We start from the raw sequence: 16,325 nt of genomic DNA on the forward strand, positions 1-16,325 counted from the left end.
TTGATGACAAATTTCATAGTGGAACAGAAAAATGGTCTTTGGACATAGAAGTTTCCAGAACGTTTCTTTACCTCCTCCCTTTTCATCATCTAAGGACCAAGGTGTTGGTCCTTTCCAAGCACCATAAAATAGACTTTCCAAAATGCAGAGCAACAAGGAATCTGAAAGCAAATCTTGAACACTGTTAATCAATAAGAAACAGAAGCGGATTGGGAGAGAGAAAGAGTTGCGTTTTGTACTTCATTGTCTGCAGTCATGGATTTTGCACTGGGGTAGGCTCACCATGCCTGGGAGGAACGCCCACAGGGAGCACCTCACTGCATTGGCATTTTGCTGTTCATGACTAGGTTTTATGCACATCATTGTTCACATGAGCTTATGTTCCCATAACCCACAACTCCCAAAATGCCAAGACCGAGAGCCAGATGTGTGGTTAGAGAGCAGGGAGCCAGCCTTGGCTGAAAATTTAGCCCCACCCTGGTGCCTGAGAGTTCACAGAGGGTTTTTAGCCTCTAGAATTCATGAGGAAGACATTTAATGTGGTGTTAACCTCACTGGAAGGCCATGGACATCTCAGGATACTTATGAGGCAGAAAGAGGGTATTTTCCCCATTTTTGAGGCTTTAAAATAAGGAAAAAAAATTTTTTTTCTTAAGATTTTATTTATTTATTTTTAGAGAGACAGGAAGGGAGGGAGAAAGAGGGGGAGAGAAACATCAATATGTGATTGCCTCTCATGAACCTCCAGCTGGGGACCTGGACCGCAACCCAGGCATGTGCCCTGACTGAGAATCGAACCAACAACCCTGTGGTTCACAGGCCAGTGCTCAACCCACTGACCCTCACCAGCCAGGGCTAAGGAGAAAATTTTTGTAACTCAACCCTTGCTTCAGTAGATGGCAGCAAAGATACCTGCTCGGACCAAACCTACAAGGAAAAATTTTTAAAGACTGGGAGTTTAATTAATACTGTGAACAACCAAGTTTAGGTGATATAATAAATTCCACAATAAGATGCATTTAGACATAATGCAATTGGTGAGTGACTCCCATCTTCTGCCCAGTCCTATTTCTAAACAAGATGGATAAACTGAAACTCTTGTTGGGTACAGGACAGGGTTGAGGGAGAGCAGCATTAGGCCAAAAGGAAACTCGTAATCATTTGGGATATTTCCAGTTCCACTTACAGTCAGTGCAAACATTATAATTTCACTATCTTTACTTTGTGTTTATTGTGACTACTGTATACCTACTTACTGAAGTTTTCCACTAACTTCATAGTATTTTATACTATTTTGCTGTTTGGACCTTCATCATCGTGTTAGAGTTGGGTATATTGTATTTTCAAGTAGGTAAGTCATTGATACAGGCATCACAAAATCTAACCTCCCTGCAGCCTCTCCTGTGTTCCCCAGTTTTCTGAGGTATAAAACGGGACCATATTAGAAGTAGTTCTCACTAGATTTCAGATGAGGGAAGTCACTCACATGCTCTGTTTTGAAGGGCAACGTAAAATATTCTTGTGAATTCTATACTGGGAATCCTGATAAAGTGCATTAGCTGACATTTCTTTTAAGTAGCTGACATCTGGGTTCCACACAGGACTCTATAATGGTGCCTGGGGACTGTGGTTCTGCCAGCCACCTGGCCTGTACGTGAGCCCACACACACACCACAGTCTCTGCATAGTCCCGGGGTATGTGTATTTCCAGGTCTTTTTTCTGGAGTGGACTAACTCAGCACATGGCCATGGTAACCACATGGCTCCAAATCTGATCCTTTGACTTTTTTGTTTTTTAAGATTTTATTTATATATTTTTAGAGAGAAGGAGGGGGAGGGAGGGAAAAAGAGAGGAAGAGAAACATCAATGTGTATTTGCCTCTCATGCACCCCCAACTGGGGCCCTGGCCTGCAACCCAGGCATGTGCCCTGACTGGGAATCGAACCAACAATCCTGTGGTTCACAGGCTGGTGCTCAATCCACTGAGCCACACCAGCCAGGGCTGATCCTTTTTCAATGTTGTGGGGTCACTTCACCTGAGATGACAATAGCCAGGTGCACACAGCCATGCAAAGGAAAATGTAATGCAGGAGAAGGAAATCCAGGTACCAACAAGAGGGGCTAGAAAGACAAATCTGGAAGGAGTTGGGAGTGAGACTCAGGGTCAGACAATGTTTAACAGTGCAACTCCGGAACCCAACTGCTTAGATTTAAATTCTGCTCTGTCACTTACTCTCCATGGGTACTTGGGCAAGTTTCTTACTTTCTGTGCCTCACTTTCATAATCCGTAAAATAGGAGCTAATAATAATAATACTTCATGGGGTTTGTAGCAATTAATTAAAGTTCTTGGCACATAATTTGATTTCCCTAAAAAGCACATTACTATTATCATCATCATAATTATTCTTGAGTGAAGAATTGGAAACCATAAAGAAAAGTTTTCCCAATTGTATAAGTTTCCTAGAGATGACATAACAAACTACCACAAACTGAGTGGCTTGAAACAACAGAAAATTATTCACTCAGAGTTCAAGAAATCGAGGTGTCCAAAAGCAGAGTGTCACCATGATCATTTCCTTCTCGAGTCTGAGGGAGAAGCCATCATATACTTCCCTCACTTTCTGGTTGTTGACAGCTATGCTCAGTGTTCTTGGCTTGTAGATGCATCACTCCAGCCTCTGTTTCCATTTTCTCTGTGTTCCTGTGTTTTCCTTTTCTGTCTTACAAAGGTACTTTCATTGGACTTAGGGCTCACCCTAATCTAGGATGATCTCATTTTAAACCTTACCTTAGTTACATCTGCAAAGATCCTTATTCCAAAGAAGGTCATATTCTGATGTTCCAAGTGGGCATGAACTTGAGGGCAACACTATTCAACCTACCTCACCAACTAAGAGCAGTTGGGGTCAAATCAGAGGGAGAAATCATGAAGAATTCCTGGAAGAATGTCACCTAACCTTGGGCATGGTGTTATAAGCTAACAGGGTTGTGTTGTGTTGTATTGGTGGTTGATCAAGCAAAATGATTGGCTCTCATGAAGGTCATCACTGAGTCAGAACCAAGTGACACAGAATTAATCAGTATACTCTTGTTCCAACCCTGGGCAATTTCTCTGGAGAGAAGTTGAATGTACCCAGCAGGCAGCACGTGAGCTGAGCTCTTCCCCCTGCCCTCTCCTGACGTGTTGCATGCCCCTACTGAACCCACTATTGAACCCTGAACACATTCTGACACTGGGTAATGCAATAGCAAGGGCAAGAGCTTTGGAGTCTCAAGGAACTGAATTTTAATAACATGCTCTGCAACTTACTAGCTCCACTTACCACTTTTGTGGTTTCAGGTAAGATACTTCTTTGAGCCTCTGTTCTGGCATTTAAAAAACTAGGCATAGGGCCCTGGATGGTGTGGCTCAGTGGATTGAGTGCCAGCCTGCGAACAATAGGGTCACTGGTTCAATTCCCAGTCAGGGCACATGCCTGAGTTGTGGGCCGGGTCCCCAGTTGGGGGTGTGCAAGAAGCAACCACACATTGGTGTTTCTCTCCCTCTCTTTCTCCCTCCTTTCCCCTCTCTCTCTGAAAATAAATAAATAAATCTTTAAAAAATAAAAATAAAAACTAGGCATAGTATCATTATGAACTTGTATGATACATTACAGAAAACTAATGTATGCAGAAGCTTCACCTAAGTGCCTGGCATAAATTTCAGTGAGCAGTTGCTATTATCATTATTTTTGTAAGAAAAGCTGTGAAGATCCATCTACATCTCTTCTCCCACCACCAACTCCCCTTTCAGCACACAACAAACTGAGTAAACACACAGGAAATAGTTGAATTGAATGACGTATCAGCTGCATTTCATTATAAGCACTGCTCCAATAAATGGACCTTCAACAGCGTTCCAGGATTTTTTAATCCGGCCTGGACAGCGCATGGCATAGTACCTTTCTTGACTTTAGCAGATGAACACTGAACAGAGCAAAGGCAACAGAAGGCAGTGTTAGTCCTTTTGTGTATGTCAGAGTTTAAAGAGACTTAAATAGTATTTCAAGGCTATATAACTCATGTCTCCTGTGTGAATTTTTATTACATTATTACCAAATTAATACATGTTCATTGCAGAAATTTGAGAAATATAGCCAAGCAAAAGAATAAAATTATTCTTAATACCAGATAATATGTAGATTTTTTTCTTTAATAATATATTGTGACATTTTCCAGTCATTAGTCTTCGACATCATTTTTAACAGTTTCTTAATATTCCATTATAGAAACCTTCCAATATTTACTTAACTCATCCCCCATTCCAGAAATTTTAATTTATTTTCTATATTTTGTTGCTGAAAACAGCTATAATAATGTGTTTATTCCTTATTAATTTTATAAATTCTTATTAATTTGGTTTACTGTAACCCTCCCCCCTTTTCCAACCTTTGCAATTAACCCAAAAGTTAATTTGCTCAGTTTCTGAGGAGCTGGTTTTATTATTTAACCCAAAAATCTATCAGCATTGGTTCTGTTATCTTAACCAAACTCTCTCCTGGGCTGCCTGTGTCCAGTAACTGATAAGGAGTCAGTGTTCTTGGACCTGACTACTTACTCACTTGTTCAGGACATGGGGCTAACAGGTCAATGTCATGGGTTTCAAGCTCTTGCTCTATAGGCCAGTTCGTTAAGTATCCACAAATTGTTTCCCTAACTCCAAACAACTGTTTTTTAAATGCTGGCTGTTAGTTTCAAAGAACTGGGCAAAGAGCAGGTGTGGATCATTACAAATCTACCACCACTGAAGGAAAGACCATGTGTCAACATCTTCATCTTCCCGTGGAAAACAGCTCAGGAAGGTATTCATGTCAAACAACATAAAATCAGTGGGAATAACATTGGGAAAAAGAATTGGTTGACCTTATACTTAATCTCGATTCACAAGCTTAGTCTGTCAGTCCCCTCTATTGCTCTTTGAGACAAGTTCAGCAGCATGTTCTAAATAGCTGATAGCAATATTTAACTGGCAATTCTCTCTTGCAGCTGACACCGCCCTTGGAACTGATGATGTGTATGATGACAAGGGATGCCAGTGTGATGTATCTGTAGAAGACCTCACCCCACCACTTAAAACTGTCATTCGAGCTATCAGGTTGGTGGAACACCTCTCTCAAAATGAATCAGAGACCTATGTTGCTTAGTTCTTTTTTCTGCAGGTAAATCTCTGGAAATAATTGCCTTCTCTTTTCCTATTCATGCACATGCCTATTAAATTCTGAAATATTTTTTTCTTAATACAAAACTCTACGGTATTCAGCACAAAGTATGCTACAAAATGTGGGTGGGGTTTGAAAAGCTATGTCACATCATGAGATACTTGAGAATCAGCTTGTCATGTGAATTGCTAGCTTTTTAAAGATAGTGTGTAGATGTGGTTGGATTTTTTAAAATTACTTTCATGACTTGATGTTCCAATCTGTATTCTGTAATTTGTATCAAAGAAAAAATCCTCTAGGTTATTTCAAAACAGGTTGAGTTCTAAAAATAGGAAACCTAAAGTATTCTGCAGCTGATCATATCCTGCTGAAATTGAACTGTTAAAAGCAGGTCGTAATATGCTTCCTCTACCGATGACAGAAAAGGAAGTGAGTATCCAAAGTAACTTATTTCTAGGATCCACTCCCCACCAAAAAATTTAAAAGCTGGGCTAAATGAACTGCTTCATGTTCAGTCTGTCTACTTTAATCCCTTTAGGAGAATTTGCATCTGTCAGGGAATACTGAGTGACTATACTACAAAGAAATACCTCTGATTTTTTGGCTCTTTTGGCCTTTTACCAAAAAGCCAGAGGGAAGCCTAACAACTAACCCAATTTAGCTATTCAGATACTTGGTCTAAACTCAGATCAGTATGATTGATTATTTACTTCTATTCAGAGTTAGTCATTTAGCATCATGTTACACTTTGCTATACTTTACAGTTGGAAGTCACTGGGAAAGTGGAAATAAGTTCTAAAGATGTTGGTAAATGTTTGTGGTGTCAAAGAAAATCATGGTATAATGAAATGTATGACCCAAAAAAATGTTTAAATGATATCTGTAACAATTTAAAAAGAAGTGAAGATCAGTTAGTTCCCGACAGAATCTTCAAGCAACAATCCCTATGTGTGAGGAGACCAACCTTCTCATGTGCCCTGGGCCATCCAGATTATCCCTCTTGTTCCACCATAATTGTTAGTAACACTCCCTGTCTTTCTCAAAGTATCCCAGTTTAGACAATTATATGATCACCATGTCCCTGGAGAACCTAGACGACTTAGATAATATTTAATCCCAGAAAACTCAAGGATATGCAGTAAAATGATGCCTGAGGCTGTCAGTTAAAGAGATAGAAGGGATCTAGAACTATACTGCCCAATATGATAGTCACTGGCCACATGAGGCTATTAAAGTTAATTAAAATTAAATTTAAAAAAATTTTTAATGTTAAATTCTGTTCATTGGTAGCACTACCAATATTTAGGTGGCTAGTGTCCACTATATTGGGCAGAGAAGATATAGTACATTTCCGTCATTGCAGAAAGTTCTAGAAGTCACATTGAAATTCTTTACATTCATTCATTATATACATAAAAGACTCTAAAACAGCAATTTTCAACAGGTGTGCTGCAAGAATTTTTAAAATATGCAATACTTGACTTTATGGTCAGGGCACTGACCTCTTTCCCCTTAGACTGTCAAAGAAAAAAAAATGACAATAGCCAATACAATAGTCATCCAGTATAAATGCCCTATCTTGAATAATAAACATATAGGTCATATAATAGAGTTTCATTTTATTGATCATGTCACATAATAAGGTTGCATCTGATTGGTTAGTTCTTGGTACCAGAAATTCTTCTATACAAGTATAGGCTCCTGATTTTTTGAGAAGTTACTTTGGAGCAAAAAGGGTAGGTAATTACTTTTCCTTTTTTTTTTTTTTTTTATTTTGTAAATTAATCAAACTTATACCTATGTTTTTTGTCAGATAGGCAAAAAATATATTTTTAGCTGTGCTGCAGAATTTTAGTAATTAGTTTTTGTGCCATGAGATGAAAATGGTTGAAAATCACTGCCCTAAAGTGGAGGTGGGCAATTCATCCACAGATTAGTCTGATTTGCAACAAGTACAATAAAATCTTATCTAATGGGAGCAGATTAGGTTTCCTAAAAGTCATACTTAATCCAGTTTGTGTCATTTCCCAAGTCCTACAGAAGCTTTCTAATTTTGCCCCACAATCTATAAAAAGAATTGTGAGCTGCAAGAAAGAAAAATGAAATAGGTTCATTCTGCTAGCTAAGCAGTTTAGCAGCAGCTTAAGATTTACTTTCTTATACCTTCCTCCTGAGTTTTGTAAGGTCCTTTGCAGAATTCCCTCCTTTTCAGAATTCTTTCTGAACAGAATTTTATTATTTACGCGTGGATTTTGGAAGCTTTCTGGTTGCTACTTTGTAACACTTGAGGTGGATGTTTTTCTCCTCCAAATCCTGAGTCTGATTAGTGTGTTTTTATTTCTCACTTCTAAGTTCTATTTAAAATTGTTGGGCTCTATATAAAAAACATAATTTACTAATTGGAAATTTTTAACTCATGATATTACTTAATTTATAAAACCATATGATTAAAAGATCAACCAATACAAGTAGCAGTTCTAAAAAGGAGTTTGCAGGTATACATCCCTAAATCTTTTTTTAAAGAGTTCTGTTTCTGAGTTCAATAACATAAAAAAATTGAACATCGGTTACCTGAAATGTTTTTTGCCAGAACATACTTCACACCTGGAATAATATTTTATATATATACTACTTATTGCAAGTGTGAGCCATCTATTGCTCATCTCTAAAATTGTGACCTTCTTTTGGCATTTTCCTTGTTATTTTTGGTTGTGTGGTTATTGAATGTGACTACTTGAACCTGCCTTTGTCTTCCAGTAGCTTTTTCAAAAATAATAGTTTTCCTTAAACTCGAGTTAAAATTAAAATGTGTAACAGAAAATATGTATTCCGCTGCAAGGATGACAGCAGGGAAAATAATCTCCTTACCTTCACAAAAAGCAAAGTCAGAATTCTTAAAAATATCTATTAAGCATCTGCCATTATCTAGTTATTTTTTAGAGTAAAGGTTCTCAGGTGACGAGATGATTAAGACCATTCATTCTCAGCTTGTCTGGATTTTATTACCCAAATGTATTTTGAGACATTTTTTTAAAGACTGATATCACTGCCCTGACCAGTGTGGCTCAGTTCGTTGGGCATTGTCCCTCAAAGTGAAAGGCTGCTGATTTGATTCCCAGTCAAGGCACTTGCCTGGATTGAAGTTCAGTCCCCAGTTGGGGTGCATACAAAAGGCCACCAATCGATGTTTTTCACTCACATCAATGTTTCTCTCCCCCTCTTTCTTACTCCCTTCCCCTCTCACTAAAAACAAATAAATAAAATATTTTTAGAAAGAATGACATCACTTTTTATAGTACTGAGCAATGGCTATTCTTAGGCATTTCCAAAATATGCCTTAAAAGACAAAAGAATACTTAGTTTTGTGTAGTTCCTCCAAGACTACCACAGATTGTTCTCAAAATATTAGTTAGTGAGAGTACACAAATATCCTGGAAATGTGTTCTCAAACTCATTTCTGAGAGTGAAGACTACACTTATTTTTAACAAAAATTCTGTATCTTGTTAATTTTTTTTGTTATTGTTTATGCTATTAGAGTTTTCTCAATTTCTCCCCCCTTTATCCCACCCAGCCCACTCCCCATTCCCATAGTCAATCCCACACAGTTGTCCATGTCCATGGGTCCTTCCCATATGTTCTTTGACTAATCCTTTCTCCTTCTTTCAGTCAGTCCCCATATCTCCCCTCGCCTCTTACAGCTGTCATTCTGTTCCATGACTCCATGCCTCTGGTTCTATTTTGCTCACTAGTTTATTTTGTTAATGGTTTAATTCAAACAATTATGTGTCCTTTTTCCACTCAAATTAATTTATAAATAGAAAGATGAAATTAGCAGGCAAGTAAACAGATTGACAAGCAAATTAATAAACTCTTGAATATCCTACACACTCACTTTTCACTATTAGGAATAGTCATTTGCTAGAGCTGCCATAAAAAATACCACAGAGCCTGTATAAAAGACTCATGGACATGGACAACGGGGAGGGATATGATTGCTGGAGAGGGGGTGGGTTGGGTGGGGGAGAGAAATTGGGGGAAAAGGGGACAACTGTAATTGAAAAACCAAAATAAAAATAAAAATAAAAATAAAAAAAATACCACAGAGTAGGTGACTTAACCAACAGAAACTTGCTTTCTCACAGTTCTACAGGCTGAAGTCCAAAATCAAGGGGTCAGCAGGGTTGCTTTCTTCTGAGGCCTCTCTTTGGCATGCAGATGGCCATCTTCTCACAGTGTCCTCACATGGTCCTTTTTCCATGCACCGCCTTATCTGTGTCCAAATTTCCCCCTTTTTATAATGGCATCAGGCAGATTAGATTAGGGCTGACCCTAACAGTTTTATTTTAACTTAATCTTCTCCTTAAAGGTCCAATCTCTAAATACAGACACACATTGTGAATCACTGAGGTTTAGGGCTTTCACATACAAATTTGGGTGGACCAATTCAGTTCATCACTCATGGCAAGACACCTGTTTTTGTATCACTGTTTGAAAAATATTTTCTCAGGCATAATATCAAATTTCCAGATAAAAAATAAGCCTATTAATTACCTGGATATGTTCCTTCACAATATCAAACATCTGGATATTTGAGACTATCTGAAAAGGTTGTACTTGGCATTGTATAAATACCACATAAGTGTAAATCATGGGCAAAATTCCACAAAAATTAATGTATGTTCATTTATATAAAATAAAATTTAAAGGTCATATCCAATACAACTCTATATTTATAAAGGGTCTCAGAATAATAATTTTTTCAAGTGCAAAAGAAATGTTTGTATTTGTTTTCCTGTACCAAACTGGCTAGATAAATTCTCAGATATGCACACCAAGGCAATATCCAAGCACTGTGTAAAGGATTGGGCAACTAGAGAAAGAGCTTCGTCTGTTAAAATGTTGCAATGCAAAGCTCACCTGCCTCTTACCAGTATTTTTTTCATAAAATTACTACACCTCAGATCAAGGCCACAGTTAAGATCCTCAAAAACAATTGTTCTCTTGTCTACTTGTTTTATGCAACCATGTTTTCTGCCAATCATCAAGGAATGAATCAGAGTAATGTACAACCTGTTCTTCCTGTGAAGATAACCAAAACAAGCCAACTGAGATTACTCATTATTTTGAAGAGAAATGATCAAGAAGCTTTTGACAGTATCATGTTCTTAACTTCTCTTAGTATCTCTATGCAGTAATCACCATGCCTGCTACTGTTCACTTGTATGCAACCTTTTATTCCCCGGGCCAAACCAGCCTTCTAGAGAATCTAAGGATTCAATAAGGTCTGGGGTGAAACTCAGAATTCTTTAGTTGAAGCTGCAGCCCAGCTTTTCCCTGGGACCACAACACTGCTCAAGGGAGAGAGTCCAAGAAATATGGCAGCTTCCGCATAACCTTGGGCAGCTCATGTCATCTCTCCGTGCTTTGTTTTCTCATTGGTGAAGTGAAGATGATAATAGTATTGACCTTGTAGCATTGTGATGAGGATTAAATAAATTAGCATCTGCAGATCACTTAGGAAGGACAGTACTAGGCCCGTGGTAAGCACTATCTAAATGCTACCTATTACAACCTCCAGGTGTCTGGGCCCCTTAGTGTCTCCACTGCCCATCCTCCACTCAGGCCAGACCCTCTCCTTGCGGAGCTCTACCTGCATCACATGAGAAGAGCACTTCTGTCTCTCTTCTGAGGGGGGGTGCTCCCAACTTCCAACCATTTGCAGACTTGCCTGCCTGCACCCACTTTCCCCCAAACACTTGCTGCTACCCTCAGAGTTACCTGCTCACTACCTGCACTGAGGAACCACTCAAAGTAATGCCACTCAAGGCTGGAAGAGCAATCTTTTCACCCAACTGTGAAGCAATGTTCCAAGATCTCTCCCTTTTCATCCTCTGGTTGAACTTGCTGCCCTTGTAGTCACCCTCCCAAGAAGTAAGAGAACAATGCGAGGTAAAAGTCACCTGTTGTCTCCCTCCCCGACCCACAGAGGCCTCACTACAGCTTTTTAAGTTTCTTCCCAGGGTGTCTGTTCATGCACTCAAACAATATGCACTGAGCTTCTACTCTGCACCAGGCACAGGATAAACCTTAACAAGAAAGGTGGATCTGTGCTTAGAGTCACAAGGGGATGCCAGAAAAGTAGAGTTAATTAGGATACAGAACAATATATCACTGAAGTCACAGAAGTCCAGGCTATTTGGGCAGACATAGTGTCAGCACTTATATGACAGGTGGCATCCAGGAAGTCTGTCTGGGAGAAGAGGTATCTAAGCAGAGATTTGGTACATGTGCAGGTTATTGAAGGGGTGTATGTTTAGGCAGAGGGAACTGCAGCTGCCAAAACCCAGAGGCGAAGATGGCATTAGAAAGCATGTGAGCTGGGAGAATGGAGGACATGGGGAGGAGAAGTTATACTGAAGAGAGAAGCAGAGATCATTGTAACAAGCAAAGGGATGGAGGCTTTTAACCATGAAATAAATTTGTCAAGTAGGTGCTTTAGTCTAACATTAGAAAGATGACTCTGATTGCAGTGTGAAGAATGAATTGGAGAGAGGAGACTAGTGTTTGTTACCATTCCTGGGTCTGCTGGGGCCTGAGCCAGGCAGACAGGGTGAAGCATCATGAAGGATGGATTTCAGAGTTCCTCATATGTAAAAAACAACGGGGTTTGATATTTACTGGTTGGAGAGTGGAAGAACGGGAGAAATCAAGGGTGATACCTCTAGGTGCCTGGTTCAGATAGAGGCTGGCTTGGGGGGAGATGGTACATTGTTGCAAGTGGTGAGTTTGGGGGTCAGCAGGCAGGTTCACCCCTGGATCTGACACCCAGGAGACAAATCTGGAATGAGGACCAACTTGGTAGTCACCAACACAAATGCAGGTAATTTACAGAAGTGTCACCTCAGAGAGAGTGCTGGAATAAAGAAGGAGAATGGTCAACACCCAGAATCTAAGGCTCACAAGACTGTAAGGAGCTGCAAAAGGAAGAAGGCTCTGATGGAGACGGACTCAGAGCAGCCAGAAAGATGGACCCCAGGGGAGCGTGTGGAAGAGGAGCCAGAGGAGTGTTTCAAGTGGCCGACTGGGTAAATGCTGCCAAGAGGTCAAGAAGATAAAGACTGGAATGATTCTTCAAAAGCAGCAACAAGGAGGTTGCCAGTAGCTTTGGAGGAAAGTTCAATAGAAGCAGAAAGTCTGAAGCCAGAGTGTAAACAGAACACTTTTCCAAAATTATCTACCAGAACCTTTCACTTTAATAGAAGCATAGATGAGGTGTCAAGTTTCTCTGTAACTAGCAAAGACTCATCAGCTCCTCTAAAATTACTCAGATCTGATCATCAAAGAGAAGAATAACTGCTGAAGTGTCAGCATGTGGAGGAGGCATATGCAAATCAGTCCTCCATGTAACCCTGGGTTAAATGATGAGATTTTCCAGTTTTTTGCCCTTGCGTTCTCTCTATTCTGAAAGGCATGGATGGGATAATTCCCTTGGCCATGCCCTAAAATGCATTCTCATCTATGAATATTTCTTAAATCTCACTTCATACTTCAGACAAGAATACTCCACAAATAGAGAAGAAGAGGCACATGTTTGCCATTGTGGGTTTTTGTTAAATCTACAAGCTGTTTAATCATCATCAGCTCTTCATTGTGCTGATGGCATCTCTGCTACTTCAGCAGAGGTGAGGAGTCTCTGCAAGTCACTCCTCAGACATTCTTGACAGCCAAGTCTATGGCAGGTAATAGGAAAGGACACTGCTGGAAGAATATTTTATGGATCATTTAGCACATATTTTTAAAATCAGTTAATATATTCCCTGGAATATTCCTTTTGTTTGTTTCTGCTTTGAAGCTAATTGTGGCCACACTTTGCTCTGTGGTCACGTTAAACTAGTATTTTCACAGAAGATGCACTTACTTTGCAGCATCAAATTTTTAACCATTTATTTGGTTATCATTTAAACTGAATCTCCTATTCGTTGCAGTGACTGAAAATATTCAAGAGCAATCAACATGTATCAGCACTTATTTATTTACTTATTACTAGGATTTCATACCTCTAGGAAAATAAAATTCCAGAATTTAGTTACTATATCAGTGTTCACAAATCCTAGGAGGAAAGTTAATCATTTGCGGACTTGCTTGGACTCAGAAGCTCTCAATTGGGTGTTACTACTCTTATCTCTTTAACACATTGCGTACTGGTGGCGAGAATTCTCGTCATTTCTAAAAGGCATTTAAATACCCCATTTAAATACCCCGGTACACAATGTGTTAAGAGAAAACCCAGCAAAAACCAAACAAACAAAAAGTTTTTTTTTTTTTAAATTTAAAAAGAAAAGAAACCCAACGAAATGTACAGGCTAGCCTCCGAGATCCTGAATATAAAGCACAGCAAGCACGAAAAGAACAACAGGACTGCCAGCAGTGGGAACAGCGCGGCCGCCCACCTGCCTGATCCTCAGGTCGGCCAAGGGAGACCCCTGCTTGCCCCTGCGGTAAGAACACCTGCTGGACTGTATACAAGTGGGACTAACCCACATGTCTGTATCAAGAGTTGAAAGCAAGATGAGTCGGGACATCGCGGAGCTCCTGGGGTTCCTTAGTCACTGGCTAAGAGCCCAATCTGAGATAAAAGAAGGGTGAAGTAGTCCTGGATATATAATTCGTTAACTAGTTTTGAAGGGTTTTCAGAAACTAAATACTACACATTTGACCCCTGAACAACACGGAGGGTTATGGGTGCTGACACTTCTCATAATCGAAAATCCACATGTAATTTTTGACTCCCCAAAACCCCAACTAGCTAACATAGCATAAGAAGAGGGGTTGGGAGGAGAAACACACATCCACAGTGAAAACCTAAGACCTAGGAATATAACAGGGCCATTTCAGCAGCCTGGAGAAATTTGTTAATACACCGCGGAGATGGGGGTGCCGAGTGGGTGAGGGACTGTCATCTCCTCCAGCAATCGTTTCCTATCACCTCTACCAATCTGCACTGCCCCCGTCGTCCGTGCTTCCCACCACCTTTCATCCACAAGGTGGATGATGGCTGTCTGCCCGCTTGACTGTCTGCCCCACTGGGGCTGGGAGCACTCAAGCAACAGAGTCTTCATTATCGAAGTATCCCTGACATCTTGTACAGGACACAGCACATAGCAGACATTCAATAAATGTCTGACGGGTGAGTGAATGCATGAATGAACAAATTCTTGAGTCCCACTCAGCAAACACAGCTTCAGCATCACTTAGAGAAGCAGCCACTCTGAACTCATCTAAAGAGCTCCAAACTCTGACAGATCAGGCTCTAGAATCCGATCAGAGTTCCCAGTGCAGTGACTGTTGCTTTCCACCCAGACTGCAGAGTGAAGGAGACTGGAGAACAAGTGATCACTGGAAGCTTCTTCAACTCTGCCAGAGTCACTGGTGCTCTGCACCTAATACAATGCCTGGCACACCATAGAAGGTGCCAAAGGAATATTTATCGAAAGAATGAATGAAGGGGACTTCTGGCCAAGATGGAGGCTTAGACGGACACACTAGGTCTCCCTCTACAACTAAAGAGCAATACAACTACTTCAAAACAAAGGATAACTAGAAATTCCAGAAAATAAAACTACACGGAAGTCCAACATATGAAGCTATAAACCAGCGGTACCACTTGGGCAGGTAAGAGTTAAAGAGGGCAGTGCTGTTTGCGGTCGCACCCCGAGCGGCGGGCGGCGAGGAGTCCCGGCTGCGCAGGCCCCTGCCGGTGCGCGACTCCGGCGCTGGGGAGAGCGGCCGCCGCATCGCCTTGAACAGTGAGGCCCAGGGGGGCGGGAGGACGGATCCCGGTCTCCTAGCTGAATAACTGTGTGAATCCATCTTGGACCCCCGCCCCCAAAGAAAGCACCACAGGGCTGCGAAATAGGTCGCGGACAGGCAGGCGCCAGCCGGTCGCTGATTTGTGACGCGTACACAGGCACCGCCCCCGACAGCCAGCCCAAGAAAACATAATGCATCTGTCAAAATGTGGCAGACAACTATAGAAATCCTGGTGGCGCAGCTCACCAGACAGCAGATAGAGAACCTGACAGATGAACAGATAAGAAACCTGTCAGAGGCTCAGTTCTGGGCCATTGTTATCAGGTGGCTTACAGAATTCACAAAAGAGCAGGAAAAAGATATGAAAGAAGCGAAAAACTTTCATAACGAAAGGAACAAAACCGCATACGAGACAGAAAGAAAGGAAATAAAATCCAGAGTTCATTTCAACAAACTGGAATATGGAGAAGGAACAAGCAGTCAACCAATGCAGCGAGAGGAAATGGCAAGCAACAATGAGAGGATCAGAAACCTCTGGGACAGCTATAAAAGGCCCAACATAAGAATCATTGGTTTGCCAGAGAGCGAGGAAGATGAACTAGAACTTGAAAAATTGAGTGAAAATATAATAAAGGAGAACTTCCCAGACTTGGGGAAGGGAATAGACTTGCAGGTCCAGGAAGCAAGGAGAGTTCCCAAGAGACTGGACCCAGGGAGAACCACTCCAAGACACATTATAATCAAAATGTCAAAAATTAAAGATAAAGAGAGAATCTTAAAAGCAGCAAGAGAGAAGAAAAGAATTATGTACAAAGGGGTCCCAATTAGACTATCAGCTGACTTCTCAAGGGAGACCCTACAGGCAAGAAGGGACTGGCAAGAAATATTCAAAGTAATGAAAATCCAAAACCTACAACCACGAATACTCTATCCAGCGAAATTGTCATTCAGAATAGAAGGACAGAGAAAGTGTTTCCAGGACAAAATAAAACTGAAAGAGTTCATTAGATCCAAACCACTGTTATATGAGATGTTAAAGGGACTGGTTTAAAAAAAACAGAAGCTAGGGAGATGAAACAAAGGCAAACTAAATAGGCAACGAGAGTGGAAAAGGAACTGTGGGTACGGGAAACATATTGGGGGGAGGTCAACAGGGAGGGGAAATGGGGAAAGGGAGGGAGATGATATAGGAATTGGGGATCAAGGTAGGAGGGAATGGAATAGACGGAGAGAGGTTGGGAGGAACTGTATGCACAACTAATGGACATAATCTAAAAGGGGGGGACAACTGGAGGGAGGGGGGCCACCGGGTG

The 16,325-nt window shown here is 40.7% G+C and overlaps 1 protein-coding gene across 2 annotated transcripts in view; it reads left to right on the plus strand.

Annotated features, from left to right (window-relative positions):
* KCNQ5 (potassium voltage-gated channel subfamily Q member 5) overlaps positions 1-16,325 on the plus strand; it is a 538,864-nt gene that overhangs the window by 507,961 nt on the left and 14,578 nt on the right. For both annotated transcript variants that reach the window (XM_090282660.1, XM_090282661.1), the window contains one exon: positions 5,029-5,137. In XM_090282660.1, the coding sequence (XP_090138786.1) occupies positions 5,029-5,137 (109 nt within the window). The remainder of the gene's footprint in view (positions 1-5,028; positions 5,138-16,325) is intronic.

Source organism: Furipterus horrens, unplaced genomic scaffold, assembly GCF_987537825.1.
Source record: "Furipterus horrens unplaced genomic scaffold, mFurHor1.1.pri manual_scaffold_6, whole genome shotgun sequence".
NCBI classification, from domain to species: domain Eukaryota; kingdom Metazoa; phylum Chordata; class Mammalia; order Chiroptera; family Furipteridae; genus Furipterus; species Furipterus horrens.